Source organism: Phasianus colchicus, chromosome 11 (assembly GCF_987193195.1).
Source record: "Phasianus colchicus chromosome 11, bPhaCol1.hap1.1, whole genome shotgun sequence".
NCBI lineage: Eukaryota > Metazoa > Chordata > Aves > Galliformes > Phasianidae > Phasianus > Phasianus colchicus.
The window spans coordinates 1,853,276-1,880,460 of record NC_143446.1 but is presented as its reverse complement, the minus strand read 5'-3'; the positions used below and the strand labels follow the sequence as shown (position 1 = coordinate 1,880,460).

Here is a 27,185-nt window from a genome sequence, read left to right as displayed (position 1 = left end):
TCGACATGCAATCGCTCTTGCCTCTCGTTTCTAGTAATAAAGAAACTTTATGCTACCACTGAAGAAAAACAGAGCACTGCTATCTGTGTTATTCTAACTGATGAAGCTGAGCATTGAGCAAACCTCTCACCTTTGTAAGGCAATAACTGCACTCAGACTGCAAACTTCTCACTCACTTTTAGGCTAACGTTCTAGTTCTCTTGGATGACACAGTTGTGAACTGGTTATGCCTGTACTCTGGCTGCTTGATACCCACTCGTTCCACAGTACAACCCTCTAACAAAAAATTAAGCTTGATATTCGGTACAAATGAAGAACTGTTAAATCGATGGCAGGATTTTAAGACAGCAGACAAAGAACAAAATTTATCTCTGCTGAATTTCATGCCGTTGACTATTGCCCAGTGCATTAAGATACACTCCCAGTTTAGTATCATCAATAACTGCCTCCTAAAAACACTGAACAGAATTGGTCTTCAAACAACAAGACTTCACCAAAACCCCAGCACTGCCCCGATCTTAGTCCTCAATCTCCACCAGAGCCACCAGATCAAAACATGCTGAAATGCCCTGTAACAGAGACATCTGACAGCAGGGGCTGAGGGGGAGAACACATCAGATCCACAGGAACACCCACACTTTCCACAGTGAATACACAGTCAGCCTCAAATGGGAAGGCTTACAGCAGGAGTGAGCTGGATGTGTCAAACAGGACTGCAACACACCGCTGTCTGTATCTCCAGGGCAGAAATCAAGAAAAACAGCCTTGGCCAGCAAAGGAGAAAGACAGGCAGTCCGTAGCAAAGTACACTTTGTGAGTGCCTGACCTTCTGGCTTGCCTGGGCCATACTGAGCAGACAGCAAGTGCCATGGGCCGCATACAAAATATGCACTAACCTTACATACATTAAGTAACAGAACTCATTTTCATGTGCTTTTCATTAGAACACAATAAACAGGGAGCAACAGAGACAAAACTACTGGGATGTTCCACCTTGTTCTTGTGAAACTAAAGCACCAGGCTGGCTCACCGGCAGGGGCTGCCATTCCTCGGGGAGTTTATGAAATGCACAGCTTTGATGACAACCTGATTAACATTATCAAAGCTGTTGCACACAGACTGTCTCGATGTCTGATGCCGTGACATCAAACATGAGTTGCCAGGGGTAGCTGCATCACCTCCTATTCATTTCATATATCCATATACATGTATATTTATTTTTTTTCCAGGAGATTTAGTAGTGCCTTTCCATGGCACCAGAGAAGCCACGTCTTCAGCAACATTATATTCGTTATCAGTACCTCTAATGAAAATGACACCTGCAGTGTCAGTACTTTCATCTGTCGCCAAAACCTAAAATTTGAATAGCACCTCTACTTCCCATGTTTTGCTTGAGAGACTGCCCTGTTTCTTCAGTCCACCTGCCCACAGCCTGGTGAGACAAGCTGATTTTAGACACAGCCATTTCTTCCATCAGGACACAGTGCACCTGCTGAGCTGTGCATACACTGCTTAACAAACTCACCGTTGGGAAACGGTTTTAACTTCTCTGCAATCAGATGTGCCACCACATAAGCAGCTTCTACAAGCGAGTCCATTTGAGTTTGAACTTTTTAGAATACTTTGTTGAGGTGACAGACATTCTTTCAGACCCACTACTTCATCCTTCCAAAACATCCCTTGATATGCATCTAACTGGGAAGCGTCTCTGCATACATCTCTCCAAATCGTAACCTCTGAAGACTGACACAATTTCCAAGCAAACAATGTACGTGGACGGGCCTGCTTTACTGCATGGGCAGAGCTGGCTGCTTCCAAGCACATTCAGCTAGCTGCCTAGAGAAGCACCCGTGCAGGACACAGCAGAGCTCTCACGGGCAGTGACAGACATTGATTGATGCAGGGACGGAAGATACCCAAAGACTCAAGAGCTTCCCTTACACAAAGGAGCACCACGCTCCCTGCACACAAACCAGACCCTGCCAGGCTTCCACCCTTTTCCTCTCCCCAGATCACGCCTCCTCCACCCTGCCCCAGACAGCTGGGCTCATTACACTAGCAGGAGAAGTGCTCTTTGAGGCACTCCCTTTATAAAACTGTACTCCCAAAAACCCATCTGCTACCACTGGCAAGACACGACTGACACCGCAAACTCAAGGGTCCAGAAGTGAAGCCACAGGTCAGTTCTCCTGTGGAAACTGCACTTGCTCCCTCCTCGCTCCTCCTTGTCAGGCCTTATCAGCACGCCGTGCCATAACCTTCAGCTGCTGACCAACACATTCCTCCCTGTGCCCCGGTGCAGCGCTCTGCTGACCCACCGCATCTCTACATTGAGTCCGGCCAGGTTGACCTTTTCATCAAAGCAGAGAAATCTGCACACAGCAGATGCTCACGAGTGGCCGCAAGGCGCTCTCTCACTGCTAGGACATGGCTGGGCCTCGGCTGGCTCCCAGCACACCAGCAAATCTCTTTGGAGCAGCATTAATGCACTCTCGCACACTCCTTCCACATCCAACGAGGAGCCAGGAGGGAGTGAGAGTCTGAAATACTCCTGCACTACAAGAAGGTTTTGGTAAAACCCCAAAGTCTCCTCCCAAGCTCTGAGACGTTCTTCCCTTATTGAAGCTCTCTCTCTAAACTGTATCATGAAGAAAACACAGTTCCTGATTACTAGCAAACGACAACAGCTCAAACCTTACCTGCCTTTAAGGACCCCTCTCTCTTCCTTCCTTCTGCACACAGCTTTAAGTATTTCTGTCTCCCTAAGCAGGTTACAGTGTAATACATCTGTCCTCCTGCCTGATTTCCTTTCCACTCTCAGCTCAGCAAGATTGCATAAAACTTCTCTGCAACCAAGTCATGCTGAATACAGCATCTGTGAAGCAAGAACTTACCTAGTAAAGAAACACAGAGCAGAGGTGCGTCAGGTGTTTGCCTGCGACAACAAGAAGTCACAGAACAAAAGAGCTGTTCATGTCTTCCCCACAAGTACAGAGCAAAGCCAACTGTCCCACCTCAGCTGCAGACATCCATCCAGTTCCATGAACGAAGCTCACGAGGGCTGCACAAAGCCATAACACCCCGACAGAAGGGCTCACTCCTCCTCCCAGATCGCAGCCAGCTAGTGCATGAGCCACAGCTCAGCCCACAAAGAACAGAGCACAAGCATCTCCTTATGGAAGTGATCCAAAGCACGACAGGGATAAGCACTTCTCATCGCTGGTTTGTTTAGATCCCCCAGCTGGCAAAGCTTTGGAGGTGTCCTGCACTTAGCTTCCATGGCCCAGCCCTACATCAGGGGAGGAGAGCTTCAAACTCCATTCTAGGCTTACACTGAAAATAAACTGCTCTTCAAAGCACTATCAGAATGCAAACGAGTTGCCTAATTTGTGCCAAACAAAGCCACTGCCCCTCAGCAGATGTGCTGATACAGTGCTCTGCCTCAGAAAGTCTCAGATCCCTTCTCTTGGTCTGATCTTTACAACGACACCAATTAAGTCACACAGAAGCACGAGGTTCCAACACCAACAAATAGGAAACCATACACAGGGTTTCACAGTTCAGACTGAAGTGCTCTCCAGAAGCAGCAAATCAGGGCAGGCTCAAGGTGTCTCCTGATTAACAAAGGCCTGCATACATGTTAGCAAGTCAGCACCCTCTATGAGTGCTAAACCACAAGAAGCTTTCCAGCTTACATCTTATTAGCTTTCATGCCACCGATAAGGCATTAAACTAGGAGTTAAAGCCTTACCTGCTCCTCCTCACAGAAAACTCCTGCACACACCCCTACTTCTTTATGGGCCAAATACTTACAGTACTAGAAAACACACAAAATAAACACGCTCCCTAATACTGCCAATCACAGTTCCACCATCACACCTGATTCAATACCAGGTTTACTTGCAGCTGTTTGAACAGCATCCACCCCAACAACACATTAGGCAGAAGCAAACAAGACAGCTGATTGAGACAAATATCAGAACGACTTCAGAAGAGGCAGCACAATTCTCCCCACCACCTTCCAGCCAGGCAATGGAAATACCTGAAAAGCACACCTTCCTTTTCCTTCTACGGTTACACTTGGGTTTTTCTGAGACAATTCGTCAAGCATCAAATTCTCATTTAAATCTCCCTGGTGAGATCCCAAAGGGATGGGAAACGTGACAATGGCAGGAGTAAAGAAAGCATTTCCAACAGTACCAAACATCTCTAGCAGTACCACACCGAGACCACAAAGCACTTTGCCTGGGAGCTCTGTTTATCGCCATCGACTCCACAGTGCCACGGGAAGTGAAGATTTTCCTAGAGCTGCCTGAGGACCTGTGCAGTTTGCTATGTGATCACACTGAAGCCTTGGTGCTGGACGTGTCTCAGCACACTGGACATTTCCTGCTCCATCCAAACGGTGTGAAGGGGACGCTGGTTGTTACAGCGTGCTGCTCCATGCTCTGAAACTGCCACAGCCAGATCTCAGGCCAGCAGGAGCATCTGGTACCCTTAGCAAACAAAATTCTGCAACCTACGCTCTCACTTCATGGCATCTGAACATTGCCATCTTCAATAACTGAAAATAAAAATCAACACACAGGTTCACACCAAACACAAAAAGGAGCCAGCCAGATGAAAGATCTGTGTAAGAAAAGGCAGCATTGTTTTTATCCAAAAGCAAGAGATCCAACACACACAAACCCAGAAGGAAACGTTATTCAGCGTACAGAACATTCCACTTGGCAGAAAAGCAAGACATTGCATGGAGACAAATTTCCTCATGATCGCACTGATCATCTCAGACAGGAACAGAAAAGGAGTGAAGTCAATGATGTTTAACTCTGCCTTCTGCAACTTCAGCTTCCATGTGACTGCAGTTCACAGCTGTTGTTAGGCATTGCTCAAAAAACCCACTGCATTTCTGTTCAGATAAAAGCTCCAGAGTATTTCGGACAAGCAAATCAACGCTCTCATTACATGAGTGATGCTGAAGAAAGTAAACTTACACAGCCAGCTGGGACTTGGACACGTGCTACGTATTCCAGTAGCTTCCCTGCAAGTGTCACAACTGTCTGCTTAACGCTTTACACTTCAGGCCACTGATCACTCAGTGTTTCCTGCACTGCATCATGTCCTATTTTGGTAGCAATTACGTTGTGATTGGTCCTTGCTTCCATCTTAATTAAAACGTCAGCCACACAATGCCTTCATACGTGCACTCCCTATTGGGAAGAATGGGAGCTCCCCACATTAACTCTGGCCATCAGTTTATGTCAGGCAGCTGCACTGCAGACCTTCATCACCAAAGAGGCTGTTGGAAGAAAAGCTAAAATTTCTCAGAAAAGTACTCAGCTCTCTTTCTCTGCACAGACTAGCTTAGTCAGCAACCACTCATACTGTCACTACCAACGCCTCCAACAAACTCATGTGGAAACCTTTTTCCATGCAGACCTGTGCAAAAAAAATACGACCCTTAGCACCTGCAACCACACACAAGAATTATTCTGCCCTCGAGCATTTCACGTTCCTTTCTTCATGTACTGGGAGAGGAACTGGCTTCTGACAAAGTGGACCAGCTTGCTCTCCGTGCAGAACATGGTGATGGTGGTAGCTGCAAAGCACAGCGCCCCGATGCTGACGTGAATCAGCCTTGCCGTCCAACCCTTGTCGCAGCAGAAGAATGCCTGAAACAGAGGAAACAGGCCATTGAAGGAAAACCAGGCAGCACAAGGTAGGTCAGCTGCTGCACTACAACACGAGGTCCAGTGCCTCTGGAGACCATCCCAATAGATGTGCAAGTTACTTGTTAATCAATATATCAGGAAAACTCTGCTGATGCTGTCCACACAGGACTGCCATTTTGCCCCAACCTCCTCAGCTGCCTTTCAGAAAAAAGGCCGTTGCAAACCTCCCATGCCAAAAATAAAGCTCTCCTTTCTTGTTAAAGGCATCGTGGATTTTCCACCTGTCACATTTCTGCACTCCCCAACACCACCACCTCACGATAACTGGTCTGTGCCATTACCAGTCTGCAACCTCAATGCAAGCAAGAAGGGCACTTTCAGCCATTTCTGTTTCGGTGCTTTTTTTGCATGTTGATGTTTTTTCCTCTCCACTGCCTTTTTTTTTTCTTTTTTGCTACAGAATTTTTAATGACCATTTCTTTGTACTGTCACAACCAGTTATCAAGAACTAAGAACGTGGATTTATGGCAGACAGCAGAACTGATTCACTCAGTAGGTACGTGGTTCCCTGCCACCTGGAGAAGGCGTAGCAAGCAGGCACACGTCTGAAGATCAATGTAATTACATGTCCCTGTTCAATTTTCAGTAGATCTATACACAGCCTCGCAAGCCTGAAGGGAAATCTCCTGGGCTATGGCTATAAGCCTGTTCTGTTAACAGCATTTCTTTCCTTCTGGTAACAAAGCCATCTGACAAAGCCTCGCAGTGACAGGAAAATCTTGAGGCAGACTCTTACCTCTGAGTAAACAGTAATTCCTCCACTCAGGCCATAAGCCAGCAGTAACAACGGTGAGGGAAGCAAGCCTGTCAAAGGCCTGTAGGAGCTTTCCTTGAAGTAACCGTAGATGTAATGGATGCTGTGAGCAATGCGAATACCCATATTAAAGCAGTTGGCAAGGATAAAGCCAACGCTTCCGTGCCAGCGGGTCAAGAAATAAGAGCTGCACAGGAACAGGAAGGACAAGGCCAGCATAACAAAGTTGTACCTGGGAAGAAGAAACAACAGAAACCACGTATACAACACATACCGTTGCACTACTTAATTACTAAGCACATTTTTCAAAAGAAAAAAATCCATTAGCTTGCTGAAATGCAGGAGCGACAACTACTCTCATCTCATGACAGATGGCAAGGTTGAGAACAAAGCCAGAAAGAAAAGAAATCACTACAAGAATGAAAAATACATTGACCAGTTGGTCAACCAAGAACTACATTAAGCAAAGGAAATTCTGTCCTACAGCTCATCTGTGTACTCAGCTCAGAAAACCCAGTAGCAATAATGAGCAATATCAGAGACTGAGGATTTTCTCCTGCTCTGCCAGGTGTTCAAGAAAAATGACGCGCCATAAGATGACACTCAGTTCCTGCTCCAAGCAGTGGCTTGGAAGAGCAGCTCATACTTGAAAAGGGGGATGAAAGCAGCCACTGCACGTCTAAAAAGATTTTCTTTCTTTCTGTCAAAAGCAGATCTCATTTAATTGAGGACCTAAAAAAAAAAGCCTCCATAATTTGGAATGGCCTCATAGTAGACAAGTGCTGCAGAAGTGAAACAAGTCCGATGGCAGCCATCAGGCTGCAGTGCCAATACTCCAGAACAAACAGAGAACCAAGAGAACATCCAGGCTGGGAGAGATCTCAGCAAGTCATGCAGACCAACGCTCTCCTCAAGGCAGACAAAGCACTGAACTCACGTGCCTGACTCAGATCATTCCCAACGTCATCTACAGAAACTGCATCTGAGAAGTCCATTAATATCTGCAGCTGGTAATGACTTTTAAGTAACAGTCCACCTTGAAAACTGAAGTTCAATTCAAGCACACGTACACTAAATAAGACTCCACATCTAAATTCCTTTCCCAGTGTGCTGTCCACCAAAAGCTAAGCACCTTTTCAACTCACTTCTCTTTCCCCAAAGGTTTAAGCAGTTACTAAAGCTTCTACACTGAGGTCTGCACTCCAGCACCTAAATCAGCAGCTTGGGCTTCAGGGGGCAGGAACGCAGCCCTTCAAGTGACTGCACACAGAAACTGGCTGCTCAGGATCAAAAAGCATTTCCCAGCAAACAGCCAAGCAGAACAATTGCTCCCCATTCACATGCTGACCTCCATGCACATCACATACAGGTGGTTACAGAAACGCACAGGGGATACTCCTCACCTGTCTACCTCTTCTTTGCACATCGAAGCAAAGGTGAAACATTCTGTTACTCCATTGACAGCAAGAAGTAGGACATACAAGGAGTAGCACCGCAGAAGATCTGGACCTGAAACAAAACAGAGATCACAACATTACAAGGATAAGGAGATCACTGCTTCTTTGACAAAACCGCACTGCTTTTATACCCGGCGATAAAAGCTGTAACATCACTGCTGATAATGGCAACTTTTACCTGCCTCTGAGAAGCTTCTGCTCTGGACAGCTTGACAAGAACACAGACAGAAAAAACAAGGCCAAGCAAAACCAAAACCAGAAGACAAGAGAGGAGCAGCTGTTAACGTTACAGAGAAGATCTCCAGCACCAAAGTGATGATTGCATTCAATGGGATTCTCCACCGTACTGCAAACCAATTCTTTCACTGTACAGATCTTGTGAGAAAAGATCCAGCAGACATTGTCACGTGCTCACAGCAATCAAATACACGAGTGGAATACAAAAGGAAGAAGAAAAAACAACAGAGCTGCTCAACACATTCAACACCAGATTAAGGATTAGATGCACTAGATTACACAGCTAGATTAGATAGCTGGATTAAAACCAGACATTTAGATTTTGCAGCTCAAAGATACGTGTAGCTTTAAAGCTCATGAAAAGCCAGTTTCTTCATCCTTCCTTCCTTGTAAACCTCCTAATCTCGCTAACACTACTGCTCAGCAACATCCCAGCCTCTGCTATCATCCCGGCGGGCAACTTTGGGAGCTACAGTGCTGCCACAGCTGGAATATTCGAGGTGTAAGCATCGACAGGAGGACAAAGGAATTAAATCCTTTTCCCAGAACAAGGCCAGGGGACAACAGAGCAGAACGCAGCTCAGAACGCACACCAGGACTCGGGGCTTAAAGCTTCTTTTAACCTGAGCTGATTTTTCTCAGGCAGAAAGCTGACTGAGCCAAGATCTCAGCACAGAGCTGAGGAACAAAAACGGCAGCTCAAACTTCTTACCTGTCCCAGAACTGAGCATCGAACCTCCATAAATATCCAGGGCCAGCTGAGAAAAGGCATATCCAAAAACAGCAATGGTAAGGCCGATCAGAAGCACCAGCTTCAACAGCAGCTCTAACACATCTGCAGCCATAGCAACATCATCCTGGGGAGAAAACAAAAATAAAGCAACAACACCCAGCAGTCCATTACGCCAACCAGAATCAGCACAACTGCTGTTCTCACCAAGAAAAACGATTCCATGGGGAAAACGTCCACTGGCACTATGCAAGGCAGCATCAGAATTACGCTCTGCTATTGAAACACCCACACACATGGTCCTAGCTTCCAACTGTGCTCATGTATTCTTATTTTCTTCTGCGTGATAAGCAGAAATCTACACAAACATCAGCCATTCACAGCTCGGGTGCAGGCTTTAAGGAAAAGGGCAAACAGCAGCTGCACCTCTTAACAGCCAGCAAATAGCAAAGGAAAGCACAGCATTTGCCCAAGGCCACAGCCTGAAGCACCCAAAGGCTCACATCTTCACTGCTACACCCTGGACTACAAGTTCTGCCACAGCAGAAGGAGCAACTTGGGAGCTACCAGACGATGCAGCGTTACGCCATTGCACCCCTAACTCCTACTTTGCTGGCTTTTCACCTGCCTGCTTTTTGCTCCAGACCTGTTGGGCACGCTCTCCACTTCAAACTGCTTTCCATTTCAACAGTCCTGATGCTCCACAATTTAAACACACACACCACTCACATTCCTGAGACAATTCATCTCCAACACAAGGCAAGCATTTCACTGGAACTAAGACTGACAAACATACCTGCTTCTGATCCTTTACATTCTTCCCTCTTTCCAATACTTGCGCAAAAAAGACATAAAAGCTCTCTTCAATGGGCAAAAAGATGAACCTGGCCACCAGCGAACCCAGATTGGTCACGGTATCATACACACCTTTACAAACAAAAGACATCAAGAAAACGGGACCAAACAAAGGAAGAGAAGGAACTGTAGTGCATCAGGCACCGTACCTTCCTCTTCCAGTTTCTTAAAACAGAAACAAGGTGCACAGCAAAACACACACAACTGCAAAGTTCTGATCCAGTGCAAAATATTATTTAAATGCACGACCCTCAAATAAGTTGCTTTGGTTGTTGGTGCTTAGGTGTGGGCTGTTGTTTATTTTAATATCTGTTTATCCATCATTCTCTGAAATGCAGCTCATACCCCAGTGCCACTGAAATCCCCCCACATTGTCACGTTATTCTCAAACGGTTTCCAATATTTTCAGAAACAGACCACAAGGAGCAGCTAGAAAATCCTGTCGCTGCCCCACAGCATCACCACACTCACCCTGGTCGCCAAAATTGATCACATTCAGAAAAGTCATCACGTATCGCTCACCTGCAAGTTCAGAACACAGAAGTCAGGACAAACCCATCTGGTGACCAGCATTCACTTGCCCTTCCCCAACACGCCCGCACATCCAGCCTCACCCTCTGTCAAAATCTGCTTCAGGAAGGATTGCTTGAAGAAGCTCCAAGTCAGCCGCGCTTCCTTCCAGTTCAGGAATGTCTGCAAAATCCAGCAAACAACGTCACTCTCCCCTGGCTGACTTCTCCCTGGCGCACGATCACTATCGCTGCAGACGCACAACAGAACTGCATCAGCTTTCTGCAGCACACAGCACTCAGCAGGAACGAGAGAGGGGGAAAAGTCCTTTAGTGCACCCATAGACCTCTCAGAACCCTCACAGTCAAACTCATCTCTCAGTGCTCTTCAAAGCCTTCCTGCAAGTCTCACAAGCCAGAACTGCCTTTCTACTCTCAGTCTCTCCATCCCTCCCTCAGAACTTCTGCCTTTTTCCTCACCGTGCCTTTTCATTTCCTTCTTTGCCCCATTTCCTTTTCAGAGGACATCAGAGATCTGAGTATCTGTAGGATGCTGTGCACCACCACGTTCTGCTCGAGGAAAAGGTGAAGTACCAGCACTACAGGATGGCCCTGGATTCTCTCCTACCTTCTGCCTGGTACCTGCTCACTCCCTTTAACACTGCAAACCTTCCACCTCCAATTAACGGGTTGTGCAAAGCTACTGGAAGACAAGACAGCCAACAAGGCCCGAAACAGAGAGCTCCAGGTTTTCTGACAAGGATCTGAACACTCCAACTGTCAATGCAATTTTAGGCAACCATGTTTCCTAACAGCCGTACCTCATAACCTCAGAATCACTCCTTTCACTCCATCACCTGCAAGCAGCTGCCAAAAGTTCTCTCACCAAAGACTCGAGAAGGAACTGTGCGCCCCACCTTATCTTCCATCACGTTCGGTAACAGAGCTTTCATGCTTGGAATTGGAAAGGACTTCTTTGTTGCTTCAGGAGATCCCAAGAACTTTGCAAAGTAAACCACGTAGCACAGCACCAGAACACTGGTGTACAAAAGCTGAAAAGACGGGGAAGGAAGGAATTACAACAACGAACAGTAAAACAAAACCAACTTAGAATTGCAGAACCATGTGCGAGCTTTGCCGATTCAGTGGGAACTGAAGGCAGGAAGAAGTTCTTACTCCTGTCAAATTGTAATCAGGCTGAAGGCATTACTGCAACTCCCCTCCCCCCGCACAGAATGCTGTTGAGTGAAATTTCTTCAATCAGCAGATCAGCATCACAGTCCTGTGCCAACTCACCTCCTGTTCAGTATTTTTAGAAAGATCCCGCTGAGTCCAATTGAAACACAACTATTGGGTCAAAAAACAGCTGACACTTCCAAAACAGTTACAGCACATTCAGCATAGCAACCTTATGTGCAAAACCTGCCTTTCTGCATGCAACAAAGGTGCTTCTTGTACCTCCATTAAACTGACCGGGCTCAAAACACCAAGTCAGTAGCAGCTACCACCACAATTCCCAACGCTTAAATCCTACCCGCAAAGGAACCTTCTCTCACCTCCCCGCTGCTCTTCAGCAGGCTGCACGTCAAAGGCAGCAGCACGTAACTCTGCAGAGCGAGAATTTATGCGGAGAAAGAATACAGGAGGCTTACCTGAGCCAAGGAAAAAATGTAAAGGCCCCACTGCGGATAAAGGATGACCAGAATGGCCGTCAGGACGCATTTGGACACCACGGAAAGGCTTTCAGCAATTACCTTCAAGAAAGAGAAGACACAGAACGTTCCTTTGTGCCAGCTTAACCACCGACAAGAACACAAAGCACTTCAGTTCCACACACACAGCCCACACAGGAATACGAGGCATCCAAAGTCAGCGTGACCACCGCGGCTCTCCTGCTGCGTTGGCCACCTGAGACTGCAGCCTCTCTGCACATCCTCACGTCTCACGGTGCACAATTCCCCCATCGCACTGCCCCAGCCCTCGTGTGGGACACACACGGAACACATCAGGCTGACACAGCCCTGAGCCCAGCTGTTGCCCTTCACCATCTCATCCCGACATGGACAGCAGAACTGGGGAAGCCGTCTGTGCCTCCCTCCCATTAACACTCGTGATTACATATTTAATGATCATTAAGGACATAACCCGGGCAGGAATCCGTTCTTTACAGCATTTCTGTTCCACTAGGAAAAGATTTCTCTCGCTCGCTCTCTCTCACACACACACAGCCCTGTGCACGTAGCTTCCTTACCAACCTTAAGTCTTACAAACAAGTGAGCCTGGGCTAAAACCCAGAACGGTTCTCCTAGAAGCTCAACGACTGCAGAAAGGCCAAACGCCACAACAGCGGCCCCATAATGAGGAACCACAGACGGGTCAGGAACTTCAAGGAAGTGCAGCCAGACGAAGCCCAAGGAAACAGACCAAAAAGCACCAAGAGGGACTCTGAAACGCAACGTAACAACAGTCAGGGTTTCTCAGGCAGAAAAAAGAACAGGGGAAAACCCGATTACAATTTCACGAGCTGGTATACTTTCCTTATTGGGCAAGAGATCTGACGAATTCATTTCTATTGCTCCTGCAAGCTTTGCTTAAAACTGTACCTACAGATTGATATGTGCAGCTCCAGGCTTTGCTGTAAAGCTGTACCTACAGGCGAATAGGTGCAGCTCCAGGCTTTGCTGTAAAGCTGTACCTACAGGCGAATAGGTGCAGCTCCAGGCTTTGCTGTAAAGCTGTACCTACAGGTTGCCACGCGCAGCTCCAGGCTTTGCGTGAAGCCTGGATCCACAAGCGCGGATGCCACCGCTCCCAGCGCCGCGCCGAGCCTTCCAGCAACCACAGCGCAGGCAGCAGCAGAACACGCGCCCGCAGCCCAGCCGAGCGAGGCACGCGGTGCAGACCCGCGCCGCTTCTGCCGACGCCGCTTCGGGAGCCGCGGCCTCGGCCGGAGCGCGGCAGGTTTCGCGGCACCGCAGCGGGGCGAATCCGAGCCCCCGCTCTCGGACCCCGCGGCCGCCCGACGGCCGACTCGCGTTCGGCACGGCGCCGCTCTCGGGCGAAAACCGGCGACGCGAACGCCTTCCTCCCGCGAGCTCCCGGAGCGCAGCGAGAAGTGCCGAGCAGCCGAGGAGCTCTCACGTCAGCCACAGCAGGTTGACGGTCGCGGCCCAGCTCCGCTCCGCGCCGCCGCTCAAGCAGGCCCTGCGGAACGCCTCCCTGGCCAGGAAGACGGCCGTGGAATGGAGCAGAGTCAGCCTGCAGGGGACGGGAGGGGAAGCGCGCGGTCGGTCCCTCGCTCGCCGCCTCCGCGGGCGCCCGTCGGTAACCCGTCCCGCCGCGCGGAACCGAGCGCGGCCACGCGGGGCGGCTCATCGCCGGCGCCCGCGGCCGGAAGGCGGAACGGCGGTCACCTCACGCCGACGACGCCGAGCAGCTCCCCGGAGAGGCGGCGCAGCGTCAGGGCGTTCAGCCCGAAGGCGGCCGCCCGGAACAGCACCTGCGGAGGAAGCGGGGCGGGAAGCGCCGCCGGGGGGCCGGGCCGGCTGCCACGGGCGCCGCCGAGGAGGGCGAGCAGCGGGAGGGGACGGGGCTGCCGGGGCGGCCCGCACCTGCAGCAGGGCGCCGGAGGAGGCCAGACGGGCGGTCTGGCGCAGCGCGGCACGCGCGGCCATCGGCACCGAGCGGCACCTGCCGGAACGGCGCCGGCGCGCCACGATGCCGTCAGGCGGGGCGGGGATGCTCACTGCGCCCGCCCCGCCCCGCCCCGCCCCGCCTGCTGCGGAGGCCGCGGCTGCGCTTCGCTCGGCGCTCCTACGGCCGCTCCGCCCTTCTGTCTGACGGCGCCCGCTGGAAGCGCGGTCGGACGAAAAGCAAACGGTGCGGCCGGCAGGCGTGAATTCGGCTCCCTCGTGACGGAACGCCAGCGGCGGTGCCGCTCGGTCAGCGGCTACAGAACGCCGAGGATAACGGGTCTCCCGTCCCAGCAGGAGGCCTCACAACACGCTTGTAGCCCACAGTACTATAGCCGTACTGGTCACTACGCTCAAAAACTAATTCTTGCTTGCAAAACTGCAAGCATCGCATAATCCAGCGACTGTCCTTCCGCCTGGTATTTCTACTTTTCACGCCAGCTATTTCGAAGGACAAGTTACAAAATACAAACACGCTGTGCTCTACTTTTCCGATCACTTCCCCCTTTTTGAGATCTAACGCAGAAACAACATCCCATTCCCACAGTTCCTCCCTTCTTTCCCCCTTTTCTTCTTTATGCATGCTTGATTATTGCAGTTTGTTTCTATGGTGCCATTTCATAGACATCTTCCTCTTCTTCCCTTTCCTCATTCCCCATCTCCTCTAACACCACCATTTTATCTGAATATGGTGGTGGCTCCGCTGGTGTTTGCTTCAACTGTGCTGCCTCAATCGATTGCTGTCCCAGTCCCCTCATACAGGGGATAACACAGCATGCGATGGCCATCAGGGCTCCTGCTACACAGTCAAAGAGGTAAATGTGGACACAGTCATCCGTTTCCATTTGCCAAACCATGACTGCAACCATCCTGGGTTAGAAGTATTCATTCCTGAATTCTCTGTGGAGAAATCAGTCAGCCACCTCGCCCTAGGAAACCTCACGGCTGGGCCTCCCACCGCATCCTCACGCACCTCTCCCTCAAGTCCCAGAGCCTCAAACCCATTACATAGGGCACCGGTGGAGCCGAGGTAGGTCGGGATGGGGGCTGCCGCGATGCCCAGCTGGGACCAGCTTCCACTCCTCCCCTTCCCTTAGCACGTACCAAACCCGTGTGTCATTTCTGCGTTCCACAAGACACCGCTCAGGGAAGGCACAGGGGTTGCCAGAGCAGCAGTGCATCAGCAAGTCAAGGGGATGCAGGGAGCGGCACCTGGCGAAGCGGGGGATGCCAAAGCGGCACCTCGGAAGCCTCGGGAACCCAGAGCGACCAGGGCCTGCAGCCCCCCGACCCCAGGCTAGGACTTGCCTTCTCACAGCGCAGCAGGGCAGGCTGTGGGCACTGCCGGGCACGGATCCCAAGGAGAACGCAGCCACGTCAGGAAGCGGGGCCGGACGTTCTGAGGGCTGCAGCGGGCGCAGCAGAGCGGAGCGGGACAGTCCTTTCCTGGGCAGCGCTGGGCCCGATGCGCCCCAGGGTGCGGTCGGCCCTTTGGGCTGTCGGGGCACGCTGCTGGCTCACGTGCCACTTGCCCTTAAGCAGCACCCCGGAGCCCTTTCCGTGGGGCTGCTCTCCAGCCTCTCCTCCCGCAGTGTGAGCACAGAGCCAGGGCTGTCCCGTCCCGGCGGCAGAATCCACCACTTGCTCTTGGTAACTTCATGGCCTCGGCGACTGCCCAGCCCTCCTATTTGTCAACATCTCCCTGCAGCTCCTCCCAGAGTAGTGTTGTTTGCAGAGGTTTGTGCAATGAGATTTAATCAAACCACCCGGCAATCACACTTTCTAGTGTGCATAAATCCCAAGAAACACTGACAGGCATACCAGCATCACAATACTAAAACAAATCCAAGGATCTTTGCTCCCCTGAATTCTTACTTCCGTCTCTCGCTCCTGCAATGCAGACGCTGCTGCCAGATGGAAATACACACGAAGCCTAGGGGCTGTTACAGGGCTATTAAAGGCTGTGAGCAAGTACGAAAAAGCTCTCTGTCCTGCACAAGCAACAGAGCCCGTGCCTAAGTTGCCACAAGCTGTGCCGGTTCTGTGCCCTCCCAGCTCCTGGTGCCCCCTCAGCCCCTCCCCAGCAGGACACCACGATGAGCCGAGAAGCTGCATCGCCCACAGCTCAGTGCAGCACTGCTCAGCAACAGCTAGAGACACTGCCGTGTTATCAACACTCTCTGTTTTTCTCCTAAAGCCAGAAGAGAGCACCAGGTGCCAAGAAGGAAAACTCAACTCGGTCCCAGTGGAAACGGTGACACGCTTTAATTTTACTGGGGGGGATGCGGGGCTGAAGGGCCCTGGGAAGGACTCCCAGATCCCAGCGCCGCAGCGGGAGCAAACGCACACAGTGCAGTCGAGGCCTCCTTCCAGACCTAAAGTGCCCAGGGACAGCGATGGCTGCGGGGCTGTGGGCAAGCCCAGGGCAAGGAGAGGGGTTCTGGGAGGAGCCGGGCAGAACGGGGTGACATCACCGCCACCTCACAATGGGCCTCGTCCCCCTGAAGGCAGAGCTGGAACAGCAGGCGCATTTGCCGCTGTTCCCTCTTGTGCTTCAAGATGGAGCAGAGACCCCCGAGCCAACCCCGAGAGGCATGGCCAGAGATACCGAGGGCACCCCGCACCGCCGTGGCCCAGCAGGGGCCCTACGAGGTGTGCGAGGTGCAGCCCCTGCGGGGGCCGTCGGGCTCAGCTGAGGATCTCACTCCCTCCGTCGTGCCACCGCAGGAGGAGGATCCCCTGAGCTGCATCCGCGCCTGCTGCACGCGCAGACCCCAGGTAGCGGGCACTCTGTGCTTCCCCGGCTGCCCCTGCCCGGCCGTGCCCCGAGGCTGCCGGGCTCCCCTGATGCCGGCACCTGTAACTCCCCTCCCTGTCTCAGGCACAGGCACAGAAGCTCAGCTTCCTGGCCTGCGTCCGCACCGCCTGCACTGCCGCCCTCAAGGACAGCGAGGCTCACGAGCACCTGAGTGCCTGCGCCTCGGAGGTGGCGCAGTGCATTGAGGTAAGGGCAGCACCGCAGGGCCGGGCGCTGGGCACAGCCGCCGCTTCCCACTGCGGGGTCGCTGGGGAGCCCCGGGAGCCGGGATGGGCTGCCCGGGCTGCGCACACCAAGCAGGGCAGCTGCACCGCCCCATCCCATCCCATCCCATCCCATCCCATCCCATCCCATCCCATCCCATCCCATCCCATCCCATCCCATCCCGCTCTGCCCTCAGGCGCTGCTGCAGGAGGAGCCCGCCGAGTGCCTGGACGTGGAGCTGCGGCAGCAGGCCATGAGCGCCATCGCCGCCATGAGGTACCGCCCCAGCCCAGCTTTGGCCAACGTGGTGGCACTGGTCCTGGCCAGGGGCCCTGAGCACAGCATCACGCCTCTGCCCTCTCGCCCCTTGCAGCAGAGCATGGCTGCTCCCAGAGGAGAAGCACGGTCTCCTGCACACCTGCATCAGCAGCGTCCTCCACCTGCCTGGCCATGAGGACGACACGGACTGGGACGCCGCATCCTGCATGGAGGTGCGCACGAGCTGAGCCCTGGCAATGCTTCCTGGGCACCACCACCCGGGCTGCCCCTCTGCTGCCAGCAGGACGCAGCAGGACGGCCACCCTGACCCCTGTCCTCCTTGCAGACCATGGAAGCCCTGCACCGCCTGCTGCAGGAGCTGGTGGGCAGCGCCGGCACCACTGTCCTCATGGAGCTGCAGAACATCTTGGAGGTCTGGCTGTGGCAAGGCTGGGATTTGCGGGGACGGTTCAAGGCCGTGAAGGGGGATCCACGCCAGGTCCCCCCACGGCCTGCGGCGGGCAGGTGCTGCTGGCCCGAGGCCGGCCCTTGTGGGGTCAGAGGGATGGGTGGGGAGCAGGGGGAAGGCAGCGGGGCTGCAGCAGGACAGGGACGCAAACACCCACCCCCACTGCAGCTGGGGAGCGAGCGCAAGGACGAGAGCCCCGTGCTGGGGGCCAACCGGCAGCTTTTCCCCCCACAGCTCCTGCTGCCCTTCACCGTGTGCCAGCTGGCGGCCGTGGAGGAGAGGGCCGTGGCGTGCATTGGCAGGCTGCTCGCCTTCACCAACACCTGCTCCTTGCCAGAGGTAGGGAGCCCTGCGGCGCACAGCTCCGGGGACCACGTCCGGGCTCCCCAGCCGGAGCCCACCTGTCTCACCTGTCTGCAGGCTTGCACAGAGCCTGGGCTGGGTCCTGCTGCCCCGCTCAGCCCTGCATCTCTGCTGCCTCTCTCCCCAGCTGTGCTACTGCTTCACGGGAACCGCCGTCTTCCAGCACAGGTGCCAGGAGAACCAACGCTTCCCTGTGCTGGGGAAGCTGGCCGGGCACCTCATCCTCTCCTGCACCTCCACGCATGAGAGGACCAGAGACGAGGCGATGAAGGCTGTCCATCAGCTTTTCACCTTCATCACCACCTCAAGTGAGAGCAGTTGCTTTGGGCTAGGTCCCTCAGATCTCCAGGTGCCCAGGCCCCTCACTCACATTGTGTGCGCTCCTCTCCAGGACTGTCGCTGGAGCCCAAGGAGCCCAAGGTGCCACAGGTCTGGGAGAGGCAGCTAGCTTTGCTCCACCACGAGGCTTCCCCCGAGAACAGAGCCGTTGCTATCTTTCAGGTACAAAGAGCAAACCCTGAGCCCACAGGAGAACCCAGGCCTGCAGAGAAAGAGTGCAGGCGCTTTCCCCGAGCAGCCCTGCTGCCCGTACGGCCCTCACACTCCGCATCCTCGGCGTCACCAAGCCCAGCCCCTGCTCCCAGCTCTCCTGAGGCACCGACCCGGCCGAGCGGCCATGCAGGGGATGACTCATCCCTCCTCTCCTTCTTCCCACAGAGCCTTCTGAAATACCTGCTCTACCCAGAAACGGTGAATGTCTTACTCACAGCCATCGAGAGCATGACAGCACCCGGCCTCCACAGCACCGACCTGGCTGCCCACATGGTGCACGTGCTCACAGCAAAGGCTCGCTTCCCTCCACGGCAGGTGGGAACCTGCTGCTGCCACAGCTCCAGCCCTCGGGGCTCTGCCCCATCCCTGGCACCGGCACCGCGCTTGGCCGACAGGCAGCAGCGGGGACGGCAGCAGGGCCCCGCTCCGGTGCCACCCCATTCTCACGTGTGTCCCCCTGCAGGTGCGAAAGATCGTGAAGACCATCCACAACAGCCTGCCTTCCATCACAGACGAGGCAGCTCTCAAGAGCCTGGGCAGGGCCCTGCTCGTGCTCACCAGCAGATTCCCCAAGGAGACGGTTAGCAGCCTGCTGGTCTGCTCCCCCACCTGCTCCAGGTACCACAGCCCTCAGGCTCCTCTCCCCTCCCTTCCCCAGCCCACGGCTCTCAGCCAGGCGAGGGCAGCCACGCTGACAGCCCTGGGGACCTGCAGGGTTGCTCTCACCATGTGGAGGGAAATGCTCTCGGAGCCCCCGGCCGTGGAGAAGGTGCTGCAGGAGCTGCTCCGAGTGCTGATAAGCCATTCTCAGCCGCACCCGTCACCGTTCATCAAGGACTGGCCACGTGCCCTTGCCCTGGCCGTGAGTTCCTCACTCGCCCAGCTGAGCCCGAGTCCCCGCTCCCCTCCCCTGTCCGCCCCCAAGACGTCTTCCTGCCCTGGCATCCATCCATACACCTGCCTCCCCCTCCCTTTCTCCATCCCTACACCTGTATGGATGGGATGCAAAGCTGGGGGACTGGGCAACAATCGTATCCGGGTGCTTTCTGCAGGCAGCAAGGCTCCTTCCGGAGATACTGCAGCTGCCTCTGGTCCTGAAGGAAGCCCAGGCCATCTTCCCCCAGCTCTTCCTGGCCCTCCTCCTGCAAGTGTCCTTCACCACCAAGCTGACACAGCAGGAGGTGGAGATCTTCTGGGAGCAGCCCCAGCTCACTCCCATCAGGTGCCACATCCCCGTCCCCCCGCTGCACCCAGGGCCCCGGTGCTGGGGCTCCCGATGTGACTCGCACCCTTCTCCACCTGCAGGTGCGCGGTGCAGGCCTTGAAGGTGCTGCTCTGCAGCGTGGGCCTCCAGAGGCAGGTGGAGGCCATCCAGGAGCAGGGTGGCTGGGACGCGCTCCTCAGCACCCTCACCCACCTCCAGGGCGTGCAGGTGGTGGCCAGGTGAGAACTCCTTCCTCGCGCTGCCAGGGGGGCCCCAGCTCTCCGACAAAGTGCTGCCACAGCACCACAGCCTGTGGCCCTTGCAGCACTGGCAAGAGGGCTGCACAGCCACAGCTGCGTCCCCCCGGCTCGGGGCTCACGGTGCCTTCTTATCCCTGCCAGGGCCGTGAGGGAGCTGCCCGCTGCTCTGCGTGACCCCATCTTCCACCAGCTGGTTGAGCTGCTCAGCACCAGCTTCTACTCCTGGGAGATGGTGGCCATGGTCTTCCTCATTGAGGTGAGCAACAGCTGCAGAAGCAGCCAACTTGAGGCTGCAAGGCCACTGCTGGCACGAGCCCTGCTGCCTCCCTCGGGGCCAGGCGCGGCTGTGCCCTGCTGCCCTTCCCCAAGCGGATTCTTGGATCCAGCACTCAGAGCCACCTGTGTTGCAGATGCTGGAGAGGATGGACCTCACCACAGAGCTGCACCGCATCCTGAAGCTCTTCCCCACCTATCTGCAGAGCCAGAGCGTGGGCATGCAGCAGCTGGTGCTCAGGGGCATCCTGCAGCTCAGCAACAGGCAGGACACGGTGAGCAGGGGCCACCAGGAAAGCTGCAGGTTGGGCTGGGCCTGCCACGGGGCTGAAGCAGGGCCACCTGCAGCCCAGCACCTCTGCAGGCAGCCAGGAGCTGGTGCTCTCTGCCTGCATCCCATCGCTGCCTGCTATCCTCGGGGCTGGCACCGAAGCGGTTTTGACCTCACTGTGCTTGCAGCTGTACCTAAAGGGAGGGGTGTTCTTCCCGCAGGCAGGGTCAATGATCATCTTCCTGCCGTGCATCATGGAGCAGCTGCAGGACGCGGACAGCGACATCCGTGCCATAGCCCTACCGATACTCAGCACCCTGCTGCGACTCCTGGATGGGGCGAAGATCAGCCTCAGGGCTCTGGAGCTGGCCAGCAAGCTCCCACCGCTCTTTCATGATGTAAGGATGGTAGGGAGCCCAGCACACTAGCGATGTGTGCCCATGCCTGCTGCCCCCTGTGTCACAGCACACCAGGGGGCTTCCTGGCCGGTCTGCACTTCCAGGCGCTGCGTGGCCCTGGGCAGACTTTCTGCAGGGCAGAGCTTGCACGCTTTGGAGCAGATCTGGGGCCACCCGCAAGATCTGCCTGCAGCCTCCCAGCTCAGAGATTCTGCCCCAGTTCATTGGCGCTGATGGCCCTGCTTGCCATGGACGTGGAGCTGCTGACACTGATGTCCTTCCTTCCTTCCTTCCTCCTTTGCAGAAGTCCAGCACTGTGCGGCAGCTCTCCATCGACCTCTTCCTGGAAACACTGAACTCTGTGGAGGGCCATGAGAAGAGGATGATGAAGAAGGAGGTGTGCAGGAACCTGGTCCTGCTGTACCTGCACCTGCACGACGAGGAAGACAGCGTGGCCAAGGTGGGGATTGCGTTCACTTGGGGGAGGGCCATGCTGCTCCCGCCGTGTCCCCAAACACCAAGAGCATGGCAGCCCATGGCAGCATCAGCCCCCGCTGCTGCATGCTCCCTGTGGAGGAGCTCCAGGGGACGCGGGCTCTGCTGCTGCTTGGGCTGCGGTGCCATCTCAGCTGTTTGGCAGGCCTCCCAGAAAGCCCTCCTCGGTGCCGCACGGTTCCTGCGCTGGAGGCAGCTGGAGCACCTGGTGCAGACGGCGCAGTTCTGGCAGATCGGCGAGTGCCTGGTACGCACATCCCCACAGCCCAGCACAGGGTCGGCACCACCCTGCGCTGACCCCGCGCTCTTCCCTCTCCAGCTGGCCAAGAGGAGGAGGAGGAGCGCAGCACAGGACTACCTGGGCCACAGCCTGCTCTACCTACGGAGCCCGCAGGAGCCCCTGCGCCGGGAGGCCGTGAGGTTCATCGGTGAGCCACCAGACTGAGCTTCCCCTGTCCCCGGCCCTCCGCGTGGCACCCAGGGAGCAGCTGGGGTCACTGACGGGGCCGTGTGTTCCTAGGGCTCTTAGGGCGGCACGTGAGGGAGCAGCAGCAGGCCGAGAGAGAGTGCATCTACCAAGGTGAGCCGGGCAGTGGGATGTCGGGGCCGCCGGCGGGCGCCGTGCCTGCCCCCTGCTCCCTCCTGCCGGAGGGGAGAGCTGGGCGCCCTGCGCCTACGCGCCTGTCAGCGAGCCTCTGTTCCTCTGCTCTCTCAGGCCTTCAGGGAGCGCAGCAAGACCCCAGCCCATCTGTCTCCTCGCTGGCCCTTCAGATGCTCAAGATCCTGCAGGAAACCAGGCCACGTCCACCACGAGGAAACTTGGGGCAGCTCCTCTCCAGGCTCCGCAGCGCGTGGAGGAGGTGGCGCTCCTCCCGGGCAGACAGCTGAGCGCCCTGCAAAGCTCCCGGCATCTCCTCCTGCCCGCTGCTCAGCTCTGCTCCTCGGGCACATCCCTTCCCCGCTGCCGTGCCGCTCCTCACCCAGCGCCGCCACCTCCTTCAGCACCAGGGCCTGTCTTCTCTCTGTGGGAAATGGGAAAACACCCAGGAGGTCAGCATTGCCCTGACAGGAACGGGACGTGCAGCGCTCCCTGCGCTGCCACACGCTTTCGGCCACTGCCAGCAAGCACCAGCTGCTTTTCTTTCCAGCGTGTGTCAAAGGGACCAACCCATATGTGCTCATCAGTTCACCTTCCATCTGAAGCACTGGATTCCACAACCCTAACAATTGCTTGTTGTTTCTTAAATCCTACCTGTTTTTGGCAAAATCCAACTGAGCATCACAAGGAGCCTCTGCAAGGCAGAAAGGAACTGATGAGCTGCAGAAGCAGGCATGAAGGATGGGAAAACATCTGGTAATGAGAAATGTTGTGGAACGTATGGACCACAGATACATGCCTGATACACTACTGCCACATTTCCACATGGCTTCTAATAACATTCATCACCACTGAAACTTCTTCAAAAGGTCATCTGTCACAAAGACACAAATCCAACTGGTGAAATGCTCAAATAAGAACAAGACCAAAATAAAACCATCATCTACTCCACAAAGCTTCCAGTGTGGTCCTTGCTGCTCTAGCAGCAATCGCAGAGCGATCACAGCTCACATTTCTGCTGCAGGCTCAACTGCTCAAAATGTTCATAAATCACCCAGGAAAGCAGACAAACATCCAGACAACAAAGTCTGTTCACATTACTAAAGCAACTGTTGTCATAAAAGCATCATTTTATTGCAGGGAACTGCAGAGGGTTCTCACAGAGGTTCTGATGAAACCGGAGAGAAAACCCCAGACTGATCAAGTAATGCACACAGACAAAGATGATCCTCACTTCTGACACACTGTGATAGACTTGGGAATTGCCATGACTGCTCAGGAATGAGATGCTGATGTTACAGAAGCTCTGATGCTCCCCTGCTGCAGCTTGATGTTGTGGCACACCTGAGGCCGTCCTGCTCTGACAGCCCTGCAGCCGAAGCTGCAGCTGGACTCACCAAGAGGAGGATGTCTGTTAGCGGTGATCGCTGAGAAGAGCAGAAGCTCTGAGCTGAGCTCCAGCGACTTCCGAGCACGCAGATTGCAAACTAACCCCGTCATCTCTATTCCCTTCTCTTAAGGGCATTCAGTGCTTCGAAAGAAAGGCAGTTACACAAACACACACGCTCCCCCTGTCACACGATGGCACAGAGCCTCGTGTGAGCACGTCTGAAGAAATGCACCTTTCACGCTGCGCAAGAAATGGCACCACTGCAACGAGAACACCCCTACTCTGTCCAACCCAGCACAGGCACACACAGCTCTCTTGTACCATCGCCCCTCGTGGCCACACCAGCAGCTGCCCCAGGCAACACTTGCAGTGCAGCCCATTCCCACCCCACGTATGACAGCAGCACGACCGCATCCTCGACTCCTCTCTGGATTACATCCTGCACAGAGCTCCTGGCACAGCTGAGACTAGCAGAGCTCAGAGCAGAAAAAACACCGTGATTTTACAGAGCACTTCTCAAACTCTGGCCTACCTCTGTGTGCCAAACCTACTTCTTGTTCTTGACATGGACAGCAGCACACCATCCCCCACGGCCCACAGGAGCCAGGGGTCAGTCGGCATGTCAGGGAAAGGGCACACTTTCAACATTCACACTCACTGGGACCTTGAAGCTCCCTGTACTCCATCAGTCACCTCCACGCTGGCAGAGCTTTCCCGTGCAGACCGACACCCAAAATGCAGAGAAATGGCAATCAGAGCTAACAGCAGGCCAGCCTCACAGCGTCACAAGCTTTGCCACCGCTCCTCCAACAACGGGATCCAGCTCACCAGAGCTGCATTTTGTTTCCTCTGAATCTAAACATACACCTCCCCAGACAATATCAGCGTGGCTTCACATTAGCTTCCAGACACCTCTGTTCCTTTTAAGCGAAGGAGAAGTGAATAAAGCTGCGTACTTTGAAGCAGTACTTCAAAGGTTGTCAGTGCAACTCCTGAAGATAAAGATCTGCTTCTAGAAGCATCTCCGTTTTACACAAAGCATCCCCTCTCCTCTTTCCCCTCATCTTTCCCAGCCCTCTTGAAATGAACACACAGCAAGTGGATAAAGCAGTTGAATTCATTAACATTTAAGGGTGTTCTTGCAGGCAGCTACCCGTTATCTAGAATGAGCAATTAAGCACATGTATTCCAGCTACAAACAGCTGGAAGCCTGAAAGGGTCCTTTTTCATTGGGAGAACAGTGCAAGCAGTACTCAAATGCAGCAAAGTTCTCCATTTCAGTAAAAACTCCTCACCCCCTCTGTCCAATCACAGCTGGCTTTCCTTCTCGTTCTCTCAATAGCAGCATTCTGCACACAGGTCAATTCTGGTTTTCAATATAAGAACGGGTTACAAAGTTATAGGAACGCACGTGAAAGCTGAACAGATCGTCTCGTAGCACACAATTAGTGCTGTCAGTGTTTGCAGGGACCAGAAAAGATGATTCTAACTTCTGACACAGTGTGATTGACTTTGGAATTGCCATTAGTACTCAGGAATGCGATTTTGATGTTATTGACAGCTCTGCAAATACATCAATTCCATTCTCCGTAGCAGTTGAAAATAAAACCAAAACAACCAAATGGTAGGAGTCATTAAAAAATAATTTCTCCCCTTTTTCTCCCCATTGTAACAAGCTGTGCAACGAGCAGCAAAGCTAACCAAAGAAATGAAACTGCTTCTATTCAGATGGACAACTAAATACATCGGAGCTATGCCTGGAAAAGAGACATCTAGGAGTACAATGAAGATCCTACAAGATACTAGAAGCCTCGGAAGAGGAAACAAGTGCCTGTCTTCTCTCTGTGGGAAATGGGCAAACACCAGGAGGTCAGCATTGCCCTGACAGGAACGGGACGTGCAGCGCTCCCTGCGCGGCCACACGCTTTCGGCCACTGCCAGCAAGAACCAGCTGCTCTGCTGGGCTGCAAAACAGGATTGTTGATACAGCTGGTGAGTTTTTCAACGCAGATGTTCCCACATAGAAAATAGTTCTTAAAAAGGAACTTTTTATTTTTATAAGAAAATTTTAAAAATGAAAAATTAAATGGAAGTAATTGAAAGTTCAGCTCTAGTCTTGTTTTCTCCAGAAGGAGAGTAAAACATCTCCTCCCCTTGTGCATTGTTGCACTTCATCCCAGTGGCCTCAGCCCAGGCAGCCAGCCTGTCTACATCCCTCTGTAGGACCTTCTTACCATCACGCAGATCGACACTCCCTCCCAGCTTGGTGTCCCCTGCAAACTTACTCATAGTGCACTCATAGTTTGCTGCCCAACAGTGGCTTCCAGCTCATCCTGCTTGTTGCCCATGCTTAATGCATTGGTGTAGACGCACTTCAGCTGAGTCATCAGCCACGCTCCCATCCCTGGCACTGTTCCCCCAAGCTCATCTAGCAAACCTCATTTCATTCCCTTCCCCCTTCATACCTAGTTTAAAGCCCTCTCAATGAGCACGGCCAGCTCCTGGGCTAGGATCTGTTTCTGCCTTTGAGACAAATGGGATCCATCTGCAGTCATCAGGCCAGGTGCCAAGTAAGCCACCCATGGTCAAAATAGCCCAAACCCCTGCAGTGGCACCAGCCACTCTCAACCATGTATTTATCAGATGCATTTTCCTGTTCCTCTCAGTATTCCTTCCTGTCACTGAACAGATAGAGAACACCTCCTGTACTCCCACTCCATTCGCCAACATCCCCTAAGCCCCTTTTGACAGCTCTCAGGCTTCTCTCAGCAATTTCATCACTGCCAGCACGAACTGTCAGTAATGGATAATAACCAGAGGGGTGAAGCAGGCCAGGAAGCTTTCTGGCAGTGTCCCTGCCCGGGCCCCAGGGAGGCAGCACACTTCCCTACAGGTAGGGAACATAAGGGACCCTCTGTTCCCCTCAGAAGGGAGCTGCCTACAACAGTCACCCTTCTGTCCCTCTTGGCAGAGGTAGTCTTGGGGCACAGAGTCAACTACCTTGTCCTAGGCAACATCATAGGTGCACCTTCCATCTCTTCCTTACTTAAGTAGCCCTCGAGTTGCAAAGCCCCAAATCCAATATGCGAGGGCAGCTGGGAAGGCGAGGAAGGAGTTTGCCAGCAATGCTGAGCAGGAACCTGTTTCCATCCCTCCCCATCTCTTGGGTCCCCTCCCTCTGCCTGACGGCGGCAGGGCGGGGGCCCAGCACTCCGCGCGGTGCATCGCCGCGCTGCCCCTCTTGGTGCAGCAATCCATCTCTCCACTTCCTCTTCAAGCTCCGTCACCTCACTAAGCTGAAACAGAATCAGCCCTTCAGCTGTTTTCAAGAGGAATCAGCTTTACGGCTTACAGCCTTCTGACATTAACTTACCTGAGCCACTAGATGGCAAACAGCCTTGAAGGCAGCCGGCATGGTTAGACTGCACGGCTTACGGCACGGTTAGTCCCCAAAGCACCTGGTTAGACTGAGTACTTCTAGTCGGTTAGCACCTTTCTGGTTCTAATGGATATTATGGCTGAATGATGGTCAGATTAGACTAATAATAACGATGATGTCAGATAAAAGGTCATATCTGAGTAAGAGCAGCACGTCAAAGTTTCAAACTGACCTATCAGCCAACTTGATTTTACTCAATCTTGCACAAGCAGGCTTAGCAGCAGATC

The 27,185-nt window shown here is 53.7% G+C and overlaps 2 protein-coding genes across 4 annotated transcripts; one reads left to right on the top strand and one right to left on the bottom strand.

Annotated features, from left to right (window-relative positions):
• Positions 1-4,628: 4,628 nt before the first annotated feature.
• LOC116238566 (RFT1 glycolipid translocator homolog) lies at positions 4,629-14,006 on the bottom strand. Of its 3 annotated transcripts, none has more exons than XM_031608326.2 (13): positions 13,886-14,006; positions 13,688-13,773; positions 13,416-13,532; positions 12,530-12,719; positions 11,927-12,028; positions 11,192-11,326; positions 10,380-10,458; positions 10,237-10,287; positions 9,707-9,837; positions 8,893-9,037; positions 7,890-7,995; positions 6,469-6,718; positions 4,629-5,672 (listed from the first exon to the last, which is right to left on the bottom strand). In XM_031608326.2, exons 1-13 carry the CDS (start codon positions 13,946-13,948, stop codon positions 5,508-5,510), a joined length of 1,620 nt encoding a protein of 539 aa, XP_031464186.1. In that variant the 5' UTR covers positions 13,949-14,006; the 3' UTR covers positions 4,629-5,507. The 3 variants fall into 3 exon arrangements, with proteins under 3 accessions (XP_031464186.1, XP_031464188.1, XP_031464187.1); XM_031608328.2 differs by having other exon boundaries at positions 6,469-6,589; XM_031608327.2 differs by lacking the exon at positions 13,416-13,532.
• Positions 14,007-15,193: 1,187 nt separating this feature from the next.
• LOC149916364 (maestro heat-like repeat-containing protein family member 7) lies at positions 15,194-22,419 on the top strand. The gene is made up of 23 exons (XM_090148526.1): positions 15,194-15,616; positions 16,164-16,391; positions 16,526-16,744; positions 16,848-16,970; positions 17,185-17,264; positions 17,362-17,479; positions 17,593-17,679; positions 17,950-18,054; positions 18,206-18,386; positions 18,470-18,579; positions 18,796-18,945; positions 19,094-19,248; positions 19,345-19,492; positions 19,683-19,852; positions 19,936-20,073; positions 20,236-20,350; positions 20,505-20,642; positions 20,860-21,036; positions 21,341-21,496; positions 21,677-21,778; positions 21,851-21,959; positions 22,052-22,111; positions 22,247-22,419. The coding sequence occupies exons 1-23, from the start codon at positions 15,194-15,196 to the stop codon at positions 22,417-22,419; spliced, it is 3,465 nt and encodes a 1,154-aa protein (XP_090004652.1).
• Positions 22,420-27,185: the final 4,766 nt, after the last annotated feature.

Bases quoted from the DNA above. Each gene is read 5' to 3' on its own strand.
- LOC116238566 (XM_031608326.2), bottom strand. From the start codon at position 13,948: ATGGCCGCGCGTGCCGCGCTGCGCCAGACCGCCCGTCTGGCCTCCTCC. The intron at 13,774-13,885 runs GTGCGGGCCGCC...CTTCCTCCGCAG, and splicing joins CCTCCGGCGCCCTGCTGCAG to GTGCTGTTCCGGGCGGCCGC. The intron at 11,327-11,926 runs GTAAGCCTCCTG...CCGTCTTTTCAG, and splicing joins ACATTTTTTCCTTGGCTCAG to CTTTTGTACACCAGTGTTCT.
- LOC149916364 (XM_090148526.1), top strand. From the start codon at position 15,194: ATGCCAAAGCGGCACCTCGGAAGCCTCGGGAACCCAGAGCGACCAGGG. The intron at 18,055-18,205 runs GTAGGGAGCCCT...CTCTCTCCCCAG, and splicing joins ACACCTGCTCCTTGCCAGAG to CTGTGCTACTGCTTCACGGG. The intron at 19,493-19,682 runs GTGAGTTCCTCA...TGCTTTCTGCAG, and splicing joins CACGTGCCCTTGCCCTGGCC to GCAGCAAGGCTCCTTCCGGA.